This window comes from Eschrichtius robustus, chromosome 16, assembly GCF_028021215.1.
Source record: "Eschrichtius robustus isolate mEscRob2 chromosome 16, mEscRob2.pri, whole genome shotgun sequence".
Classification (NCBI taxonomy): domain Eukaryota; kingdom Metazoa; phylum Chordata; class Mammalia; order Artiodactyla; family Eschrichtiidae; genus Eschrichtius; species Eschrichtius robustus.
Genome location: NC_090839.1, coordinates 47,340,397 through 47,360,146, shown reverse-complemented (window position 1 = coordinate 47,360,146; position 19,750 = coordinate 47,340,397). Strand labels below are relative to the sequence as shown.

Sequence of the window (19,750 nt, the reverse complement as noted above, 5' to 3'; positions counted from 1 at the left end):
TTAAATAATGTTAACAGCAGAAACAGTCATAAAAATACTAAGCTACGCTTAGCCCTAAAGAAGATTCAGTCTTTCTTAGATGCTATGAGAAGCCTGAGGGTTATGCCCGCCCTGCTACCTTACACGGCAAGAGGGCAGAGTTATTTAACCCTGTTAAAAAGGCCAGTTCGTTTCCCGCCTCCTTGGACAATGCAGTTACTCTGACTCCCCGCTGGGCAGCGTTTATGATTCGTTACCACTTCTCCCCAAGTCCATCTTCATCAGCACCAATAGCTGAGTCAATCTCCGTCTCCATGATCCCCCCCTTCCGACCCCAGCTCCTTGTGAAGATGGCTACACTTAACTGGGAGGCTGTGATCACCTGTGTGAGGGCAGGGATACAGGGTTCTTGCTTTTAAAGACAGCAAACCTAGGGCAGCCAAGTGAGCCTGAGAAGGCAGCCTTCTCCCTCTTCAGCTGATTCGAGAGGGGCCAAAGTGACAGTGTAAAAACGCACAGGAAGGACGTTTGCTCCATGGAGTTAAACGTGTTTTCATGTGTCATGTTAAGGTGCCCACAGAGGTGAATGAGGCAGGTCAGTCGCCAGCCGGTCGGGCATCCTGGAAAACCCGCTGCAAAGCCGGAAGCATCAGATTACATCATCCCCTCCCTAAAGCAGAGATTCTCAACATTTAATGCACATTGGAATCACCTGGGCAGCTCTTAAAAACCCCAGGCTGCACCCCGAAAAATTCAGCCAAAATCTCTGTGGGTGGGACCCGGGCATCAGAACGTTCTAAGTCTCCTCCGACGATTCCAAAGTGCAGCCACCGGGAGAATCAGTGTCTTCAAGAAGCTTTGCTTCAGCAGGACTGGCTGAGATGGTCTCTATCCAAGGCACAAAAACTGAGCGTTGATTCCAATGGCTGCACATTCGGCTTATTGGGGAGCTGGGGACGAGCACTCGGCCCACAGTGGTGATGTGGGTCTTTTCCGGCATGCAATCTGCAGACCCTGTCTAATATTTTCCATACCGGGCAGTGAGATCACAAACTCCAAAACACTAAATCAAAACCGGAGGCATTACGGGTCTTCAATAAAACTCCATAGCCCATACATGAGGGGAGGGGGGGGGTAGAAAATTAAAACCATCACCGAGCTGCGGACATGTTATATATATGTATATGTAGCAGGCATTGAGATATTGCAGCAATTACAGAGAAAAAGATATCAAGCAGTAAGTGCTTAAAAGTGACCAAGTAGCCCGGCAGTAAAAAGTTACTCACAAGTAAAAATCCCATTTGTGACCGAAAGAAAGCTCATCATAAAAGACACTTGATTTCTGACAAGAAAATGATTTGAGCAGCATTGCAGGGAGAAACAACATAGGGATCTATATGAAAAGTTAAATGAACATGGAGGAGATCCTACTTTGATGAGAACATACAGTTCCAGAGGCCTTTAAGACTTCTGAGCTTACACGAAACAAACCAACCCACGAGCCTGGAACAGAGCCTTTATTCCCAAACAGCAAGGTTTCCAAATAGTATGCTGGATTCAAAAAGTAAAATCATTACCATCTAGTTATGAATGATAATTTTAAGCTTGCAAGAAATGGATAACAGAAAATGGGGGCAGGATGCCTGCTTCACTGTCGGTCTGAGGGGAATTTGGAAACCCTCTAACCAGCAGGTTTCAGAGTTCTTTAGTGCAAACCTCCTAACTGCCCTGTTTCTAGCGCTTGCATTATGAGATTGGAGAGGACTGATCTTTAATAAGAAATCAGACAAATCCATGTAAATCACAACTGGATGGGCAATTCTTTAGTTCAGGAAAAGGGCTCTACACGTGTCCTTCAGGTTCCATGTCCTCCATCCATTCTCCAGGTCCTATGGCCATGGAGGATCAGAAATTTCCAAAGCATTCAAGGGCAGCACACTTCAAGCTGGTTCCAATCAGGCTGGCCAGTGTGGATGTCTCACACATGTCAATATTTGTAGCAGAGCAAGTCTGATCCACAGGGGCAACCACTAGGCAGTGGGAGACCCTCGCCCACTGTCTGTAGGCAGACATGCCACTAGGCAGTGGGAGACCCTCGCCCATGTCTGTAGGCAGACATGCCATCACTCTCTTGGTCTCCTTTGAAAATGTCCCTTCTGTCCTCTGTACCCCTGTTAGATCTCTCCTTTTCCAAGTGCCCAGACCATGTACAGGAGATATGCCCCATGGACATTTTAAGTTTCCCAAATATTTCCATTTTAATATTGCTGGTTAGACTCTTAGCACTGTCATATAAACATTTTTGAGAGCTCACTGCAGAGGTGGAATTTTGACCAGTGCTTGGAGAGCCCTTTGGAGACTTTGGGTTGATGGAATGAAATGAAATAGATCTAATTAGATAGTGTAGGTCATTTTATATAAGGGGAAATTGAAGCTTATCTGATATGCCCATTGTCAGGGAGAGGAGGGAAACTGTGGATTTTGCCCCCCATGAGAATAACCACGAAAGAATCGCAGGGACGCTCGCTGGTCCTTCACAAAGCTCAAAGAAACCATTTCTTCCTGCACGGCACCAGCTTCCTGTAGTTAATTTTTATCACCCAAATGCGACATTTAAAATGTTTCTACGCCAAAAGAAATGTTACAAATTTAGTAGTCAGATCCCTGCATCGCAGGGTAGGAAGTATCTCAGATCTTCGTTTGCTGTGTTCAATTTCCCTCTATTTCTAGTGGGGGTTTCAGGGCAGATTTCTGTTTTCTGATTTTTCCCCCTATGCCTCTGAATGGAATCCGGAAACTGTTAATTCACACGGACAATACTCATCTATTCTTGTCTGTCCGTTTCATTTTAGGAAAATGAAAAAACACTTCCTTGCTTCTCTCCCCTTGTATTTCCAAGGACATGCCCGGGTCAGCCCCCAGGGGAACAGCCCCCAGGGGAACAGCCCCCAGGCAAACGGCGCTCCTTCCCATCACTGCCTACTCGACCCGTTTCCAGGCTGGCAACTAAAAGGCGAGGCTAGGCAACCAACTTCAAGGCCAGCGTGGTCACCAGCAGGCCAAGTGGAAACAAGCCTCGGGAATCTGTCTGAGAAGCCTTCGGTATTTCTTGTGCCTGGGGCTCTATTTAAATGCTAACTGGCATCATCTTCAACACCTTCCATTCGGGGTCTGGGGAGTCTCTGTGTCCCAATCTGGAGCGGCAGGTGCAGGGCGTGATGCACCCACCCTCTTCCCTGTGGGTCCACTCCGCCGCCTGCAACAGGGCCAGTTCAGCCGCGAGTCCTCCTCCCTCCTCCCCTCCCCCCAGGCCCCCAACGCCGCCGTCCCTCCGGGTGGGGTTCCGTTGGTTTATCTCACAGTCCCGTTTCCGGCGAGCTAGTTCGCGGTTCGCGCATTCCCTGGGGTTTGCAATTCCCTGATCCGGGTCAGCTCTTCCTCCCTTACGTCTCTGAGCAGCTGGCCACTCCTTACTTCTTACGAGTTTGCGCGGCATCACCTTTGCAAAACTCTGTGTGTGTGCGGTGGGTGAGGGCACAACATAACCTGGTGCATAAAGCGCGCTTGTAGCTTGCCCTGGTGTTTTTTTTAAAAGCTAATTTAAAAAGAAAGTGAAGAGACTCGGTTTGTTTGACTTAGCTTTCCAACCACACGACTCACGGCACAGTGCACTTGAAATCGCAGCAAAAGTGCGCGGTGTGCGCGGAGCCAGGACTCCCCCGGAGCGCGTGCGGGCTCGCAGGCGTGGGGTGCGCGGGCCGGAGGGAGGCCCCGGCATCCCGTCCCCGCTCCCTCGGAGCCCGCGCTGGTCCAGCGGCCCCGGCGGGAGGCGGCTGGGTACCGGCGTTCGCCGTTAGTCAGCGGGCTCGGCCCAGGGTCCACCCGGGATGCTGCCTGTTTTCTGCGCTCGGGTCCTTCCCGGTCGCCGAAGCGAAGGGCGCCCGGCCCGACGGTTGCTCCTTCAGCCCCGCGGGACCCGACCGGGACTTCCTTCTGCTGGTTTAGGTTTCTCCCGAAGCCTTTGCGATGCACGGGCTCCGGGAACACCGCGGTCTATTGCGACTGGCACACTTCGTTTGCACCCAAATAACTCCCCGAAACAGTCCCACCAGAAGCAAAGCGACGCAGGAGACGTGAAGTGGGATGATTGTCCCTCCAAGGATGACCTTGTCACCGAACCTTTATCTCACAGCCTTAACTTTCGGGTTCTGGGCCCAGGCGGCAAACCGCAGGAGTACTCACCCGTAGCCCTTCCTGCCTCCCGGGAGGACCGACACCTTCTTCCTGCCTCCTCTTTGCCGCACGCTTTTGGCACGTAGTTGCTTCTCCTTTTTCTGTCCTGGGAAACCCGCGTCAGTCTCCGAAGCCACTCAGGGACCCTCGAATTTGTCCTTCGCCCTCCGGGCGTCCAGCCCCAGCGGGACGTGTTGTCTCCCGGGTCCCGGCGGGCGCCATTAGCTCGGCTGCCCCGCGTCCCCGGGAGCCGCTCTTCACTTTGGTCCACGCTGCGCCGAGGCGCTCAAAACAACGGAGCCAAACCCAGCCCAGCAGAGACGGTGGAACCCGCGAGCTTTTTACCTCTGCGCGCTCAGCACCGACCACGTCGCCGCCCCCTGCCATGGAGGAGACCAAGCTGCATCCCGGGGAGCTGGAAGAGTCTTTTCCTTTCCTTCTGCAAGCCCACTTTTGGGCCATCTCGCTTCCAGCCCAGCCCGCCGCGCGGGAGCCGGTGGAGCCGAGCCGCGGGCCGACAGGGGGCGACAAACTGTAAGCTTTTTGGCGGCGGGCTGGGAGCAGGCTGTCGCGAGCGCTGTGTGGTCCAGCAGCGGGCAGCCGGCGGCTGGAGGGGTGGTGGTGCGAGGGATGTGGGCTGTGAAATGAGGGCCGGCGGGCTCCGACACCCCAGGGAGCCGCCGGCGCAATCCTCCTGCGTCTCCTCCAGCCCTGGAAGGTCTTCGCCAAGGGGAGTGGAGAGAAGATGTCGTCCTGGGACCTGGGCTCACCTCCTTGCCCGCGCCCCGCGGTTTACCGACATAGGTGGGGTGATGCTTCCCTGACAGGGCGATTGGGGCGAACCACCTCTCACCCAGACACCCCAGCTCTTTTTGTTCTTCTCCGACCGCGCCTACGGGGTGGGGGGTGGGGGGGGGAAGAAATGGCTTTAGCTGCTTCACCTTATTTTGCGGGCGCACCGGGTTATGGATGCTGCGTTTCCCGGAATAAAACTTTTTGGTCTCCGGCGTCGACTTGAAATTCAGGCAACGAAAGTCTAGATGAGGGGCTAACAGGTTGCAAACCACCTGGAGAGAACTGAGCGGGGCGTATCCCACTGCCCGCAGCCTCGGAGGGCCCCACGTCCATCGGGCACTCAGTGCTCTGCTTGGGGCCTTTGCAGAGTTCCTGGCTTTGCCCACCTTAATCCAAACCACCTTTTCCCCTCTCGGAAACCCGACCCTGCACGGTCGTGGACGGGCCTTATCTTCCAAAGAGTCCCACCCCCAACTCTCGCCAGTGTACTGACTAACTTCTACCGGTCCCTGTGGCCTCCCTGAAGTCCCTGGAGCCCGAGGCTGCACCATGTTTTCTGTGCTGCAGGAAGGGAGAGTCCTCACTTCTTTTGAACCCGGTTTTTCTTTTTTCAAGGATAATTCTTGGAATTATCTGCCGGGGCCTGTGCACTCCCTCCCGAGAGCAGAGGAGGGAAAGGAGTCAGGGACTTGGTCTCCACTACTCCCTGCTGTGCTGGTGGGGTCTGTCTGCGCTTCCAGCAGCATCACCGTGCAGGAGCTGTGTGCAGCTTTCTGCCAGCCCCCAAGCGCTTGGACTTTTGGGGCGATGGCGGTGGGAGACTCTTCCTTCCTTCTGAGGAGAGCTGGGAGCATACAGGAATCCCGGGAACCAGGGCTTTTCCTAGGCTCCCTCCAAGGCCCCGCTTCCTGCTCCTACGCATTCAGCTAAATGCCCTTGGCAATTACTGGCCCCAAGCTCAGAACTCCCAGGTCCCAGTCTTCTCCTGTCAAAACCAGGAGCTTTCTCCCTTCACCTGCTCTCTCCCAAACCCCACCTCAAGGCTCCCTTTGGGACTGCCACAGTTAGTGACACAGGCTGGGAAATCTACAACTCGATGTTGATGCAGGATAGAAGTAGAGAAAAGTGTTGATGGTTAATGCTAAGTCCAAGGAGTTCAGGGCTGTGCAAACCCCACTTACAGGGAGGGGAAAGGACCATTCAGTGGTTTAACAAAGACCCCTTGGAAGCCACAGGTGCTGGGTGAAAGGTGAGGCCACGCCCCCCAGCATGGAAAGATGCAGGCTTCCAGCTTGGAAGACAAGGAACTGGAGTGGCCTAGAGCAGGAGCTATAGCGTTTGACCTCTGGCAGGCCACCAGGACGCCCCTGGGGTCCGGACAGTGTGGGGTCCCTGTTCTGGGGGCAGCAGGTCAGAATCCCTTTCCGACCTGAGTCCTGGGTCACCTCTCTGAGAGAAATGAGTTCAAGTGGGTGGGCCTGTCCACAGGGAGACAGAATCTAGAATGTGCCCCCTCTCACATCACTGAAATCACACTACTATCCCAAGGAGTGGGTAGCTGCTAAACATTGTAAAGATTTTCTGAGAGCGAAATTGGGGTGTCGGCCGGAAGTGGGGCACTCTGGAGTCACTCCATCGCAAATGCTTTGGACCCGGCTGGCCAGGCGCCCTGCATTACCCTGGGCTCTCACTGCGACACCCACACGCTGCCCGCCCGCCCGGAGTTGGGGCGCTGGCACCGCTCTTCCCCTGACCCTGCCCAGGGAGAGGGACGGGAGAGGTAGCCCCACACTGACCACCGTGCCATAATCGACTTTAATCCTCGGGTATCTTAGTAGTAATGGCAGCGGAGGTTAGTGATACAACTAAAACCCAAATTAGTACTAGTACTAATAAGTACTCATCAATTTGAAATGACTAGCCCATCATTCTCAAAACCCGAGGGGTAAGGGGCTTCGAGGGAAGCGGAGCAAGTGGAAGGTCCCAGGCCCGGCTGGGGTTAGGACTGTGTGTGTATATGTGTGTGTGTGTGTGTGTGTAGGGGGCTGGGTTCCGAAGGAGGGCCGAGGGGGGAGCACAGAAGGAGGGGGTAGAGTTTCAGCGCGGGGAGGGGGGCGCCGGGGCGCAGTGACGGGAACCAATGAGCTGCCAACTCGCGCGTCTCCGGCGTGACTGCCTAGATTGACGTGGAGGACACGTCAACTTGATCCCCGCACTCCGCAGCCTCCCGGTCAGACGAATTTCTCCTAATCGGATGAAGTTCACCCTAGGCCTGGGGTCGCGGGCGTGGAGAGTGTCCTGGGAGCGGGCGGCGGCCGCGGCGGCGGCGGGCGGCGGCGCGCTCGGCAGCGGCTCACGGCGCTCTTCCAGCCCGCGGCCCGGCCGCCGCGGCTCTCGGCTCGCGCGCGCCCTCCCTCTATGCCTCTCCCGCGGCGGCGGCGCCCCAGCTCTCCCGGACCGCGCCGGGCCCAGCCCCGGCCGCCTCGGCGCCAGGCAGCCGGCCGGCCCGCGCGCCATGGGTAAGGGGCGGGCGGACGAGGCGGGGGGTGTCCCGGCGCCTCCCTTCCCTCGCGCCCGCGGTCCCCGGGAGACCAGGTCCCGGGTCCCGGACTGGCCGCGTTCTCCGCACGCCCCCAGCCCCGGGCGTGGGTGGGGGGCGCTCGGCGTGTCGCGGGAGGGGATGTCCCAAGTAGACGCGTCGGAAGTCGCGAAAGGGCACGGAGGGCTGAAGCGCGCGGCTCCTCCCTCCGTGGTCCCTGCGCGCGTGCCAACTCCCGGGACCGGACCGGGTCCGTTTGCTCGGATTCCGAGAACCCGCCGGTCACCTTCGGAGGTGCCCCGGGTGCAGCCCCTGTCCCTGCGCGGCCACCCTCGGCTAACCCGCCGGTGTTCTTTCCCCTCCCCTCACTCTCGTCGGGCGCGTCCGCAGAGCAGACGTACGGCGAGGTGAACCAGCTGGGCGGCGTGTTCGTCAACGGCCGCCCCCTGCCCAACGCCATCCGCCTGCGCATCGTGGAGCTGGCGCAGCTGGGCATCCGACCCTGTGACATCAGCCGGCAGCTTCGCGTATCCCACGGCTGCGTGAGCAAGATCCTGGCGCGCTACAACGAGACGGGCTCCATCCTGCCCGGGGCCATTGGGGGCAGCAAACCCCGCGTCACTACCCCCAACGTGGTCAAGCACATCCGGGACTACAAGCAGGGCGACCCTGGCATCTTTGCCTGGGAGATCCGCGACCGGCTGCTGGCCGACGGCGTCTGCGACAAGTACAACGTGCCCTCTGTGAGTTCCATCAGCCGCATCCTGCGCAATAAGATTGGCAGCCTGGCGCAGCCCGGCCCGTACGAGGCGAGCAAGCAGCCGCCGCCGCAGCCGGCGCTGCCCTATAACCACATCTACCAGTATCCCTACCCCAGCCCCGTGTCGCCCACGGGCGCCAAGATGGGCAGCCACCACGGGGTCCCGGGCACAGCGGGCCACGTCAGCATCCCCCGTTCATGGCCCTCGGCTCACTCGGTCAGCAATATCCTGGGCATCCGGACGTTTATGGAGCAAACAGGTCAGTGGCGCCGGCCTTCTGTAGCCTTCCTGGAAGGGGCAGAAGTGGGGGGGGGGAGACATGCGGGTGAGGGGTCACTCTCGCGGGCCTCCTCCAACCGGTTTTGGCTCAGGGGAGGGCTCCGGGTTGGCCAGGGAGACTGAGGGTCCCGGGCCTTCTGTGGGAGTCCTCGGACATCTTGAACTTTTTATGACAAATATGGAAAATATTTCCCAAATGGAAGAGCAATCACCGACCACAAATTCGGAGGCTTGAAATTGCGCTTTTTCATTCTTGCAAAAAGTATGCAAACCCCTATCGCCAGATCTAAGCCAAATAAACCGCAAAGTCAATTCTGCGACCCTTTCTTAAGATCCCGATCTTTCGGGATCCCTCACCATTCCCCGAAGGGCTCTGTCCCTCCCAGGCCCAAAGGCTCTTTGAGTAAAAGGCGAAGGGTCTGGCTGGCCGGTCTTGCTGAGTGGCCTTAATCTCCAGCAGGCCCCGCGGCCTGGCGGGTGACAGGCGCCTGCAGGCTGCAGCCATCCTCAGGGTGAAAGCTCCCACGGATTTGCCCTTGGCCTGCAATCTCTGGGTGTGGAGGGAGGGGACGGGGAGAGGGGGGAAGGTTAGGGGCAGTTTTGGTGAGGGGCTCGGGAAGAATGGGTGGGGGCCGGGACCGGGTCGTAGTCTCTTTGCACTGTCCCCTGCCCCCAGCAGCCGGCCAGAGAATGGCGTGCTCTTAGGTGCACAGACTCAGCAGGAAAGTAAGAGGCAAAATTCTCCGTAGCCCAAGAGACAGGAGGGGCGTCCGGAAAGAAACTGAAGGCTTAGCTCCAGCGGCTGTGGGCCGCGCCTCCAGGCCGTGCACAGGCTTCATTTCTCCTTGTGGCTCAAACCCAGCCTGGGCCGCAGGCTTGGGCCAAAGCTTCCCATGGAGCGTCCGGTGGGGAGCTAGCGGGGAGGTGACCTCCCCAGGCCTGAGCTCAGATCTGGAGCTTTCTCTCGGTTTCCTGCACACACACGTGCGCGAGGAGCAGACCTGTGCCCGGGACGCTCACGGGTGGCTGGGTTGATGCCTCTTTCTGGAGACCCGGGATGTCTCTGGAGGGAGTTGTGAGTAGAAACGGCTTCCAGCTCTCCAGACGCTTATTGAGACATTGAGAAGCCCATATAATTCTCTTGAGCCTGCTGTGGATTTGAACGTGGACCTTTTGGGCCACCGTCTCTGGAAAGTGGAAAAGCTGCCTGGGCGGAGGGTGCCCAGACCTGGCCATCAGCCTCTCCCTGCCAGAAACCTCCTGTTTCGTGGGAAGCGGGTCGAGAGCTGGGAGGAGTGAGGGGCAGGTCGCCACCACCCTCTCTCTGCCCCGCTGGAAACAACAGCGAAATCTGGGGTCCCTGCTGCCCTGAGCATCTGCCAACGGGTGTTCAGAGGAGCCTGGGTCTCGCCTTCGGATCCCGTCTGGGCGCTTGTAGGCACGTGTGTAGATGTCCGGGGCGGAGGGCTGCCCGTGTGCCCAGCGCAGACTCAGATGCCTCTTCTAATCCATCCGATGTCCCCGCAGGGGCCCTGGGGGCGAGCGAAGGCGCCGCCTACTCCCCGAAGATGGAAGACTGGGCCGGCGTGAACCGCACGGCCTTCCCCGCCAGCCCAACCGTGAACGGGCTCGAGAAACCTGCCTTGGAGGCGGACATTAAATACACGCAGGTAACTGAGCGCGGGGAAGGAGGTGTCCTTAATCAGGGGAGAGGGAGAGGTGGGGGTGGTAGGGAGAAAGAGAAGAGACCCCCTCCACCCCCGGGGGAGGGGAGTTGGTCTGAAGGTTGAGGTCTGGTCTGCGGGCATATTTCTCTCCTTTCCTTGGAGGGGATTGACTTGCCTTTTGCCAAGACACATTTGCTAAAAAGCCTGGGACCTGTTAACACAAAAGGTTGAGGAGTGACTCCCTTTCTCTAAATCCCGGATGGTGAATATCATGACCCCCTTCACCTTTTATTATTATTTCTAACAATTTGAGTGGACATCACTTTGCCACAGTCCTTGCCAGGACAATCAGAGGCCAGACTTCGCATGGGGAATCATTGTGGGGACAGCAGGGAGAATGGGGACCCCCCGCCCACGCCGGTAACTGCCGGTGCTGGAGAAGCCGGCGGGATTGCCCGCTGCCGACGGTCTGTCGCTCTCTCTCCCCGCAGTCGGCCTCCGGCCTCCCCGCGGTGGGCGGCTTCCTCCCGGCCTGCGCCTACCCGGCCTCCAACCAGCACGGTGTGTACAGCTCGCCGGCCGGCGGCTACCTCGCCCCGGGCCCGCCGTGGCCGCCGGCGCAGGGGCCCCCGCTGGCGCCCCCCGGGGCCGGCGTCACCGTACACGGCGGGGAGCTTGCCGCAGCCGTGACCTTCAAGCATCCCAGCCGAGAAGGTGAGAGGCGCGGGCCGGCGGGAGGGGTTCAGACGAATGCTGGAGGATTAGGAAGGGTGCAAAGGAGCAAAGGAGAGAGACAGAGACAGAGAGGCAGAGAGGCTGGAGTGGGTACCGGCATAGATTCTTCCTCTGGGTTACACTTTAAGCCGGAGAAGATTAATTTCTAATAGGTATAAGCCGTGTCCCTAGAAAGGCAGGCAGAGATTGAGAGAGGCCCCAGGACTGTCCCCTAACTTGTATGGATTAAGAAGACCCCCTCTCTGGGTCTCATTTCTCTGTCTGTAGGAGGGTCTAGAAGGCACCCTCCAGGGGCACCTTCCTGTGGCCTGTGGAGCTGTACCTTCTGTGGAGGACCTGTTGTGGCACCTGAACCCCGCAGGTGGGGTTGGACCTGCCCTGGCCCCGGGCCGCTTCCACGCACTGCCCATCTGTGTCTTCCATGTCTGAGATTTTTTTTTTTTTTTTCTTCCAAGCAGGCCCTGTTCTCCCCTTGCATTCATCTTCTTCAACACATTCTTTGGGAAAGGAGACAGCATTTCAATCATGTGTCTCTTAGTCTAGACTCTTTTCCTCCTCCTCCTCCTCCATAAATCTGCTCTCTGATAAGCCAACTAACAGATTTGAGGTATTTAATTCACGGTCCACAGTGCGAGGGGCATTTTCTTACACTGACCTTTGGGTTCTAGTTTTTCCTATAACTTGGGAGAAGCTCACCTGCCTTGACTCTGCATTTTCCTCACTGTGAAAGGAATGACTGGATTTGCCAATTTCCAACCTGCCTGCTTTTAGGTTCTGAGCACCAGAAATTTGCGACTTCAGCTCCTCTAGGAAAAGGCAGGAGTCACTCCGGGGTGGAGGTGAGGCCTCTGGGCCTCAGCAGCAAAGAAGGCTGAGCACGAACCTGGGGGCTGCGTGGGGCACAGGGATGTTCCAGATGCCCGAAGGGTCTTTACAGCTGATCTGCCTTATACCCACCCAGGCAGAAGTGGGGGCAGGTGGCACTGGGTAGGCAGAGGAAAGGAGGGGCTTCCTCTTTGGTGATACCCAGGCAAAAACTTTATTTCCAAGTAGTTTCATAGTTTCATTGAGACGCAATAGCGTGATCTATGAAAGAGAGAGACAGAAAGAAAGTGAGAGAGAGAGAGGATTAAGATGCCATCATTAACAGTCAAGCGGAGGAACAAAAGTTAAAAAAATTTTTTTTTCACTTTTTTAGAGCACAAAAATTCAGGGATATCAGTTTACATATATTGAGAATTAGAACTCCTTCAAGCTTTAAATTTAATTTAAATAATAGGAAAATTCCACTTGTTCATTTACAGGAAAATCCAAGTAAAGGGAATTTTAAAAGTCGAGACTCAGAGCTCCTTCGAGCTTTCCCTTTAAGGACAGATAAGGGGTGTTAGGGGGAGTGTTTTGCTCAGGGCCTTGTCCTTGGACTCGGACCTACTCGTTTTCTCGACACCTGGGGTTATCTGTTGAATTAGAAATTGAAATGGAATTTACCAAATTATACTCATTAGACTAATCGTTTAACTAAGCAGGTTCATTTGATTTAGAAAAGTGTATCCACAAATATAAATGATTCCCCCTGGGCTGACCCCAAGGAGCAGGAAGACTTAGAAAAAGGACTCACTATCTTCAGAGTGATGTGGTCCTTTTCTAACAGAGCCATTCTGTCCTAGGGCATTTCAAGCGCTACCTTAGAAACAAATTATGAAATGTAGGTGATAATCCAAAGGTGAAACGCACAGTTCTGAATTCTAGGCTAACTCTAGTTAATTTGATGGGCGGGGGCTACTCACTGTTGGTTAATTTTCTTTGGAAGATACTTTCCTTTCAGAAATACACAGCCATTGAATGACACTGGCATTCCTGTCCGTTTAACCATTATTTTCACTTCTATTATGAAACATCCCACCCATTTCCAAAATCTGCAGCAATAATTAGCTACATTCATTGTTAAATTAATAACAATGTTCTGATCCTGATAGTTCTTTAAAGATCCAGGTAAAGGGTCATCGAATAAATCAGGTCGATCATTGAAAATGATTTCTCCAGCTGGCATACAAATGTTTGTGTTTGAACAGGAACATATAAATAATGAGAATCGCGTATCTACTTGGGTTACGGATTTTTACTCTTCTCATTGGCAGAGAAACGGACTTGAAAGATTGCCCCCACCCACGAGTGGTCTTTGAAAAATTACAAAGCAAAGTAATGTGAATCACTGCCTTTAATTTTCTAATCATTGCTTAAGAAATTATCTTCAAAGAAACCTATTCCATAAGACAATTTACTATCATTAATTGTTCATAAGAGTAGTAGGAATAGCATCTATTGAACTTCTTCAGTAAGAAAACAGTTTCTTTACAGAAAGCAGTTTAATATCATGAATGCTCAGTAAAAGACAAATACTTGTGATCATCTAGTCCATACACGGACAATATACACATAATAATATATATTATATTTTATATATGTATATACATATATTTCAATATGTCCTCCACATCAGGTGCAAATGAACATTATTATCCTAAGATAAGCTTACTCAGATGTCAAATTATTCATTACAATTTATTAACTTTATCTTGGTAGAGGGTTGTGAGTCTGGGTTCCCTATTATTGAGGCAAGAATGTGTGATTTACATTTCCCGACGGTGAAAGGAAACTTTAATTCTTAAGGCCTGAGAGCATAGGAAAGTTCCACTTCATCCACAAGTGGAGGGGCGCCCGTGTTCTAGGAATTCCGAACCCTATCTAGACAAGACCATCTCCCTCCCCTTCCCCTTCCAGACAGGTGACAGACCCCATCAGGCATTCCCTCAAGACAAATGGTACTTACAGAGTGTTTTCAGAAACCTCAAAACCTCCTGGCTCTGAGGTCCCTCCCAGCCGGGTTTTGGAAAGACTAAAGATTTGGAAATCAAATTTATAAGATATTGCATAGGCTCAAAGAAAATGTGTCTTTTATATTTGTTAGAGATAACTCGCGGCTTGTTCCAGTCATCTCTGCTCCGGATTAGTTCTTGAAGGATCCTAAAAGCGAACTTTGCCAGGAACACTAGGGCGCAAACGCTGGCCTGAGAGCCCGCCGCCGCCAACCTCGGTCTCCTTTGACACAGCCTTGGGAGACCCCTTTCCAGGACTCCGCTGACATCTCCCCCATCCCCGCCCCGCCCCACCCCAGGGTCCCAGTGGTCCTGGAATGGAAGTACCAATATTTTTTAAAAAGCTTATCCCCATTCCTGCCCATTAAGATTAAAAAAGCTTGCAGAGCGCCTAACGCCGGCCCGAGCCTTCGTGGGGGCCCCGCGACGTACCCACTCCGTCGCCCAGATTCCTGCAGGTGGGAAAAGAGGGGCGGAGGGGTCCTATGGGGAGGGACTGGGGCGGGGGAAGAGCTAAAAACGCAGCAGCAGGCTCGCCCCCGTAGAGTGGAGTGAAATCTGTCTCTGGTCTCCCGGGTGTTTGTTTTTCTCGAGTTCATTTTCTTGCTTGTCTCTCAGGCAACCGGCCCTTGGCTGAGAAACCTCCTTCTCCGGAGATGTTTTCTAATCAGGCCCTCACCTCCAAGTGTGTGTACTGGGTGGAATGAAAAGGTCTGAAAACTTCGTCGGCTGAGCGGCCACAACTGTGTTTAGGAAAGAGGGCTGAGAGGCAAGGGAGAGCGAGGGGTCGGTCCTGGAAAGGTCTTCAGACCCCTTTGCCACCTCTGCGCAACCATGTGTGTGCGCGCGCGCGCGCGCGCCCCTGGCGCAGAGGTGTGGGCCCGGCTCCGCGCGGCCCCGGGGCGGTGCGCCTGAGCCGGGGCGAGGGCAGCTGCTGGAGGAAACAGCCGGCAGCTCCCCCTCACCCCAAACTGAGGCGCCCCCAGTCGCTCCCTTTAAAGGAGAACGTGTGGAGGAGAAAAGAAAATTGAAAATAGGCGATTTTAGGTATAAATAAGCCTGTGCTTTCTAGCGCAGGAGAAGCCGAGGGGCCGGGCGTCGGGAAAGGGAAAAACAGGGGTTGCACAATCGTGGCGTCAATTTTCTGGCTTCCAGTAGCAAAACTTGGGCCCCTTCCCAAAACCCTAAATAATAGAGCAACTCGATGAATGCTGCCTAATATGGCAAGTCCACTGTCACTAAATCCGGAGGCCCACAGGCCCCAGGACGTGCTGTGCCCACAGTGATGAGCGCATCTGGATCCCCGGGCCGCGGGGGCAGAACGAAGTCTGCCGCCCGCCTAACGCGCGACCGCCTCCCACGTCGGGGGTGATCCTGGCCGCCCCGGGTCCTCCCCACGGGGCATTTTGGTGACCCCCCCCCCCGGCCCATCGCGAGCCCTGAGCTGCTTTGAGGACCTTGACCTGACGCGCTGGCAGCGTCTTGGGTCGGTGCGCCAGCTGGGTCTGGGGTGGGTGGGGGCTCGGGAGGCGGGGTGCGCGGATCTCAGCTCCCCGCTCCCTCCCCGGTCTGGGATCGGACCACCGCCCCGCCCGTGGCCGCCTGGCTCGGCAGCGCCTCCCTGCGCCCGGCGCCCGCTTTACTGAGCGGCGCGGGGCGTCTGCAGGCGGGCCCTGCGCGGAGAGCCGCGACCCAGGCTTGGCGGGCGAGCGGCTCCCGCGGGGCCGGAAAGGGTGGGTGCCGAGGGCTCCGGGGAGCGCGGTCTCGCTGCCTCCTTGCAGCCCCCAGATGAGGAGCGCGCGCCGCCCCTTCTCCCCGGGACCCTGCGCTGTCAGCCGTGTTCCCGGGCATCGCGGTCCCCGGGTCTCCCGCTCGGCGCCGCTCCCGGCAGTGACCCCACGCCCTGTGCTTCCTCCCGCAGTGGCCGACCGGAAGCCGCCCAGCCCCGGCGGCAAGGCCCCCGACGGCCTCGGGAGCTTACACGGACTGCCCGTCCCGGCCTCGACCTCCTAGGGCCGCGCGTCCGTGAGCCGAGCCCAAGCCCGAGCCCGGAGGCGGCGGCGGAGCGGCGGGCGCAGCGGGGCGCGGACCCGAGGACTCGCCGCGGCCGAAGTGCCCATCAGCCCTGGCCTCGCCCGGCCCCGCGCCCGGCAGCCGCGCTTCCTTCATCGGCCGGGGTTTTCGGCTTCTCTGAACTTTGGCTTCAGACTGTTGCATCCTCGTCGCCGCGACCTTTTCTCTGACGTGGCCTAGCTCGTCCAGCTGGCCTCCAGCGTCTTTTCCTACTTCTCCCCGGGCCATTTGGCACCGGCCCTCCCTCCCTTCCTCTCCCGTCCCCTCTCTCCCTCTTTCCCGCTCTGCCTCGCTTCCCTTCTTCCTCCCTTTCCTCCCTCCTTCCTCCTGAGCCTCCTTTCCTTCCCCACCTTCGCCCTCTTCATTTTCCTCTCTATCTCGCTTCCTTTCCTCTCTCCGTCTCCCCGTCTACGTGGGCTCCCTTTCCTGTGGTCCAGCCGGGTCCGCTGCCTTCTCTCCTTGGCCTTTACAAGTCACGACTCTGCCTCTCCTCACTGGCACTGCCCGGACCCTCACCCCCTTGCCGAGAGCACCAGACCAGTCTCCACGACAAGCCCTCCTCTCGTTAGCCTCCACCCCTCCGGGGGCCCCAGGCCTCACCGAGGGGCTCCAACCTGGGAAATGGAGAAGCCACAGCTTTTATTTCATATTTTTATAACCATGAACCCAAAGAAAACCTCGGGGAACTGTCCTTTCTTCTCCCCCACCGCCCCCCCCCCCACCCCAAGGATATTATCTGGAAATATTCTTGTTTGGATGTTTTCTCAGTGTTCAGTGGCTGGGCTTCTCTTTGCTTCCTCTCAGATGATGTCACCCCAAAGAAGACTGGGGTAGGAGTAGGGGCACTGGGGCCACTGTGTTTTCTGTAGTTAGAAAACCATGCGTGCCCTGGAGGTGCCCCCTCCTACCCCTCCACACCCAACAGGAGGGAATCTGGCATATGGTAGACGCATCAGCACTGTTTTTTGGTATTCAGGGGTCAGCACATTTGTTAATTTAAACCACAAACTGCTTCCGGGTACAAAGGTGCAATCTGGCTTCTGGTTTGCAAAGGGATGGGGGTCAGAAAAATCCAGAAAGTGTCTTCTAGAGCAGGACACAAGCTCTGTTCACTGCTTCCAAGTTCAAGAACACTGGTGGCAGGACCCTGGACATAAAACTGCAATCTCTGTAGTCAGAAAAATGTCACTGGTGAGAGTCTGACATCACCTGTTAACCGTGGCTACCTTTGAATAAAGGAAAGCGTCTGTATGTGTGCTTTGTAAGGGTGAGCAAGTCTGTGGCCAGCCTGGAGTGTTGTATAGGTATGTCTCACTGACTTAGCCCCTGGGTTTCCAGCATAAACACTATTAAGAGGGAATTGTTCTGGGATTTCCCTGGCAGTCCAGTGGTTAAGATCCCATGCTTCCAATGCAGGGGGCACGGGTTCGATCCCTGGTTGGGGGAACTAAGATCCTGCAAAGAGGGATTTGCTTTATTGGTTTACTCCTTAGCACTTTGTAACCCAGGTTGAGGTGGAAGAGAAAATGAGAGGGGAGGACCATTTTCAGGGATGGTCCCTGGAAACTCGAGGTAGAGAGACAGAATGCAGAAACCATCCTAAAATGAAGTTAATTCTTAGAGGAAAAAAAAAAATGGGCAGAAGGCAGTGAGGAATAATGGAGGACTTTCCCAGAACATTTTTTAACATTCTAAAGCTAAAGAAAACTATCACAGGCTACCAAATAACCTAGGGATTTCTCACTACAGAGGAGTCTCTGGCTACTTGTTTTGTTTTTCCTCCCACTGTTTGCTTTTCTAACACTGACAGCAGAGATTTTTGAATTGAAGGTTTTGCTTCTAAGTGGAGCTGTCTGCTTGGAGGGAACCGGTGGGGAAATTATTTTCATTGCATCTCACTGCAATAGTACCTGCTGGAGGTATTCATCAAAACTAATGAAAAGAGTATCTGCTTTTTTTCATAAAGAGGCTTTTCTTCCCAGGTCTTCAAAGTCTCTTGCTTATACAAAAAGTTCCATTTTATAAACAGGAATATTGAGGGTTAGAGACCTAGTTTATTTCTCTGGACCCACATACAGCAAGCTTTGGATCACAGGGTTTGGACATGGAAACTGGGTGACACCATCTCATTAGAGAGCCAGGATTGGGGCTCAAACTTTGAGCCTGGTGTCCTCAGCCTTCCGTGCTAGCATTTCCTGCAGAGAGGCTGCTCATAATGATAACAGGAATAAAGTATTTAGATGAGCTTGACGTGCTCAGTCGTCCACAGCATCTCACACATCCATCCTTGCTGTCTGGAGGGCTGGCTGGCTTGGGCCAGGAAAAAGGCACCTCACCTTTTCCGAAGAAATGAGAAGAATCCACCTGTCATTGCTGTCATCCTTTTTTTCTCTGCCACATCTTGCTCTGTGTATGGGCTGACTGGGATCAGGGGTGAGAAGAGCTGGAAAATGCAGTCCAGGAAGGATGGAGGCTGCCACCTGCAAAGGGAGGCACTTTCCAAGTCTGTCCCCCGCAGTTCCCCGTGTGGTGTGGCTGGAGGAGGGCCTTCCAGGGTTGCCGGCGCTGAGGGTGCATTCACGGAGGATGGACAGCATCTGGGCAGAGGGCCAGCGCGCTTTGTCATGTCCTGAGGGATATGCAGGGCTCTCCCTCCTCCCTGGAGGCTGCGGGCCCTGGAAAGTCCCAGCGAGCTTAGGTGAAACCCCTGTTCCATTCAGTGGGGAGGAGGCCTGAGACCTCACCAAGCCTCGGTGTCCTGTCTGTGAAATGCACCCTCCCATGCGGTGACACCACTGGCCTGCTGGAAGCCCAGCCCTGTTGCTTCACCTGTCTGGAGATGATTATTTTCTCGCTGTTAACAAAGGGCAGGGGAGTCGTTTTTATGGTTGATGGAAGGACTCAGAATTGAAACACTTTTCCAAAGAGTCCATTAAGGATTGCATTTTTGTTCTCCCTGCATGTCGGTCGATCTGTTCTGGGGACTCATGATAAGGTTACAAAGTACCATGTCGGGTAGAATTATTTGAGAAAGAATCACTCTCCAGAGGCAATTTGCACTAGTACCTGCCTTTAATTATTTTTTCATTTAAGAATAAATTTTTAAAATAAAGTACCAAAAATAAAATAAACAAAAAATGACATGTAACCACTCAAATAACCCTTTGATTTGTTAAAAGAATGAAAGTAATATATGTACATCGTTAGAAAATTCTAGCAGCACAGAAACATTGAAATGAAAAGTGAAAGTTTCTTCCTGTCCTCATCTCTGTCCTTAAAGATGAACGCTGTTACAGTTTTTTTATGATTCCTTCCAGGAAAAAAAATGCAGACAGCAGAACTCTGTTTCTGTGTATGCGCTTTAAAGGTACATACAGCGCTGTGCTGGGTGCACACAGATGGGGTCTGGAGATCTGATCTTTGCACACCACCAGCTCTAGCATATTCACTTTATTCTCTTGAATGGATGCATATCAACAAGGGTTTATTAGAAACAGAGTATTTGTAAAGAGGGCCAGCTTCGTGCTTTAAACGAATAAAGACTGGGTTTTGTGGCATTCATGATTGGAGAAAGGGCTTAGAATGGATTGTAAGAACTTCCCTAGGAAAGGTGGCTGCTTTGGGGCAAGGAGGAAAGAAAGCAAACCAAAGGACAGGAGATACAGAGTTCTGTCCTTCCTGAAGACATCCTGGCTTGTCCTACAGATCACCCAACGACACTCAAAGCTGCCAGGGGCTGAAGAATGCAGTTTTCCTTTCTTTGAAAGGACACCATCTCTCTAGGTCAGGAAAGAGAAACGGAGGCAAAGGGGT

General features: G+C 54.7%; 1 protein-coding gene across 1 annotated transcript; it reads left to right on the top strand.

Annotated features, from left to right (window-relative positions):
* The first annotated feature begins 7,261 nt into the window (after positions 1–7,261).
* PAX1 (paired box 1) lies at positions 7,262–15,877 on the top strand. The gene is made up of 5 exons (XM_068524423.1): positions 7,262–7,526; positions 7,937–8,566; positions 10,114–10,256; positions 10,745–10,967; positions 15,786–15,877. The coding sequence occupies exons 1-5, from the start codon at positions 7,262–7,264 to the stop codon at positions 15,875–15,877; spliced, it is 1,353 nt and encodes a 450-aa protein (XP_068380524.1).
* Positions 15,878–19,750: the final 3,873 nt, after the last annotated feature.